We start from the raw sequence: 3,429 nt of genomic DNA on the forward strand, positions 1-3,429 counted from the left end.
GATGGCGAATGCATTAAAAGTGTTCCGAGGGAGAGGTGATCTATTACAGGAGAGGTTTGATTGTTTGGTAGAAGCAGGTTTGGACTATAACAGTGTGATTGGAATGATAAAAAGAGCTCCTACGATTCTGAACCAAAAGAAAGATGTAATTAAAGAGAAGATTCATTTTGCCACAAACATCTTAGGCTATCCCTTAGAAAGCATTGTGGCATTCCCAACATACTTTTGCTATGATTTGGAGAAGATTGCTCAGAGGTTTTCAATGTATGCATGGTTGAAGGAGAGGAAGGTAGTGAATCCTTCCTTAACCTTGAGTACCATAGTTTCATCCAATGATAAACGGTTTGAAAAATATTTTGTAGATGTGCATCCTCAAGGTCCAACCATTTGGAAAAATATAAAGAGGTTATCAAAGAAAAACAAGAACAAGTAGTAACAGCTCCTTATTTTGTATTATTTTCCTTAACATGTTAATTTTTACTAATATATACAAGTCTTACTAACTCCTTTTACCTAAAGGGAAGCCGGGTGCACAAGCATCCCACGTTAATGCAAAGTCCATTAACCTAAAATGCCTTGATATTTTTTCTGTTTGAAAGATAGGAAATACCTCTCAAATGAATAGGGTTTCTGTTTGCTACCCACCATAAGTGATGAAATCAAAAAGGAATATAAGGAAAAAATAAGTTATATAAAATTCAAAAAGGGTACAATCTTTAATATGTTTTTTTGCCAATTAGATGTAAATGAAATGCTCACACCATATGCAAATTCAGTGCCTAAAAGTACATATTGAGATTCTCTGTTGCTGATCCTTGATCAGATTTACTTCTATTATATGCATTGAACTGCAAAATCTTTGATTAGATAATACCATTGAATTGCATGGTAATATGACCTTGCTTGATATAATAACTCTGCAATGCAATCAGAGTTATCAATCAAAACATTGAAACATTTTATATATTCACTCTGCTTTGTATTAATGTTGATTGGGATGATAAACCACATTCAATAATAAAAGACTGTCATAATAACAAATCTTATCAAAAATAGGTTAATAGATTGAGTTGGTTGAGAGTTGAGATATGCAAAGTTCTTTGTCTTGTTCTCCATAATGCACTGAACCAATGCTGTGAAAATTATGGTCCCTAACTGAATTTGTGACTTCTGACATTTCACTTACCTGATATTACTTTAAAGAGTAATGTCTTTAATTATGCAGAATTCTTTGGTGTGAAATTGGTAGCTATAAATTCCTTGAATTGAAAATGGACATTCCTGTTATTGGTTGGTTGGTAGGTGCTGTTTCCTATAACATAATATATGTCCATATAATTTTACAATCATGTAGGTCAGATTCCTAATGGCAGTTACTTTCTTTTCAATCTTTTTTAGGAAACACAGAAATTGGCCTAATTAGTCTAATTAGTTGGGTACATTGCTTGTACTTTTAACACAAATTAGGATGAAATTTTGCCATATATTGACATAGAACCACAGAAGTAGCATTCAATTATATTACTAGAATGAGGAAGTGATATGCTTATTCATCTAACTTTCATTCCCATTTTTAATTAAGAACTTTAATGGTACAATAACAGAGCTGATATGTCATATATGAAAAGAAATATAAATAACTAGAAACAACATGAAGCACTTTTTAATTTTAAGCACATTTCACAGTGAATGTGCTGTATTAACATTATATATTATATATTATACAAATATCTAAACCCAATTATAATCATTCACAAGCCTAACATGGCATGACCTCACATCCCATCAATTCCAACTACAGAGAAGGAAACTAGATGAAGAATAAGGGTTCATAATAAGATCAAATAAAATTTCCCTAGTAAGTAATAAGTGGATATTATTTAATTATAACTATGATAATTATTTTAAGAACTGAGCTAAAACATGCTTAACCACATAATCAGCAACAATGCTATTGGTTCTCTCAGTTGGATGAAAAGCATCCCAGAAGACATATTTGGTGGCATCTGAGCAACTAAACCTGTCTCCTCTGCTGCATGCATATCCCATTTCAAACATTCCAGTCCCACAACATGCCACTGATGTTGATTGAAACCCTACATATAGAGAAAATTATGTTAATTATGGATTTCCAAATCAATACTAGCCAATTTTCCTGTGGTATCAGTAATCTATAATTTTTTAATCGTAAGTAAAATTTGTAACTACCATTATATAATATCAATCAAGTTTCCATTTATGATTAAAATAAAGTCTAGGTATCAGCATATATAGACCAAAATCACAAAAAAGTTTATAACCACCAAAATCATAAATAGTTAATTTTATAAAAATAAAACATTATTTAACCCTAGATCTTTTGTAAAAAATATGCACATATTCTTCATGTGTGTTTGCAAATGCATCAATGAGAACCTAATTTTCTAATGCAATATTATTTTAGAAAATTAAACGCTCCAATTTCAAAAGCCAACACAATAGGATCATAATCTTATAATGTTATTCCATGCTAATGTATTTAAAGCATAGATTTATTTTTAGTATTATGAATTATTTTTTCAAAGTAACAGCGTTGGAGGCACGACCTGGCCAGTTAAAGCCAAGAGCGCATTGCAAAAGGAACGAATCGACCAATGCACACCGGATGGTGGACTGATTCGCTTATACATGTATATATATAGTTGAAAAATAAAGTAGCTTACCAAATGTAGAAGGCTTCTTGATCATATACAACAAGATGTAATAAGGGTTAGAGAAGACCAATCTGATCCCAGGAAGTTCCTTGTTGAGATTAATGGCCAAATTCCTGAGCTTATCATTGAACTCCAATGCAACATTATTGTAACTTGCAACACAATCATTTCCACCAACAATGTTTGTGGTTCTCTCCAATGGCAAGCACCCCATTGGAGGTAACCCACCTAGTGATATCTTCCTAGCACCAGTTGCATAGAGATTTCTGATGAAATTCCCAGCAATTGAAGCAAGAAAGTTTTGGTATTGCTGTGGTGTGTATTCAGATTCTCTGCCACCTGGCATGGTGTAATAGTTTTCTAAGAAATCATTTGTTCCTAGACTCATTATGTATAGTGATTCTGATATGATTTCATGTGCCTTTGTTTCACCAACATATGTGATTAGCTTTTGTTGATATTCCTTGTAGTACTCCAATTGCTTCCATAATGGTATCACAGACTGCATTCAAATTAAAATTTTGGATCATTTTTCTTAAAATTTAAGCAAAAATTGACTTTCTACATTTTATCTATATATACTTATAGTCTTATATTATACTATACAAAGACAATATAAGTTCACAATATTCATCATCATTTTTATATATTTATATACTTATGAATATACTATTTTCTATAAAAAAGAAAATTTTTCTTTTCAACATGTGGTTTAAAGAAAGTCAACCGGTTAGGG

General features: G+C 31.6%; 2 protein-coding genes across 2 annotated transcripts in view; one reads left to right on the forward strand and one right to left on the reverse strand.

Annotated features, from left to right (window-relative positions):
- LOC107606700 (transcription termination factor MTEF18, mitochondrial) overlaps positions 1-486 on the forward strand; it is a 3,248-nt gene extending 2,762 nt beyond the window's left edge. Inside the window, exon 2 of the mRNA XM_016308732.2 lies at positions 2-486. Coding sequence (XP_016164218.1) covers positions 2-433 — 432 coding nt within the window. The 3' untranslated portion in view covers positions 434-486. The remainder of the gene's footprint in view (position 1) is intronic.
- Positions 1,638-3,429, reverse strand: part of LOC107609772 (GDSL esterase/lipase At2g04570) — a 3,915-nt gene continuing 2,123 nt past the window's right edge. Inside the window, exons 2-3 of the mRNA XM_016311794.2 lie at positions 2,703-3,195; positions 1,638-2,096 (exon numbers count right to left, since the gene is read on the reverse strand). Of these exons, the coding sequence (XP_016167280.1) occupies positions 1,900-2,096; positions 2,703-3,195 (690 nt within the window). The 3' untranslated portion in view covers positions 1,638-1,899. The remainder of the gene's footprint in view (positions 2,097-2,702; positions 3,196-3,429) is intronic.

Source organism: Arachis ipaensis, chromosome B07 (genome assembly GCF_000816755.2).
Source record: "Arachis ipaensis cultivar K30076 chromosome B07, Araip1.1, whole genome shotgun sequence".
NCBI lineage: Eukaryota > Viridiplantae > Streptophyta > Magnoliopsida > Fabales > Fabaceae > Arachis > Arachis ipaensis.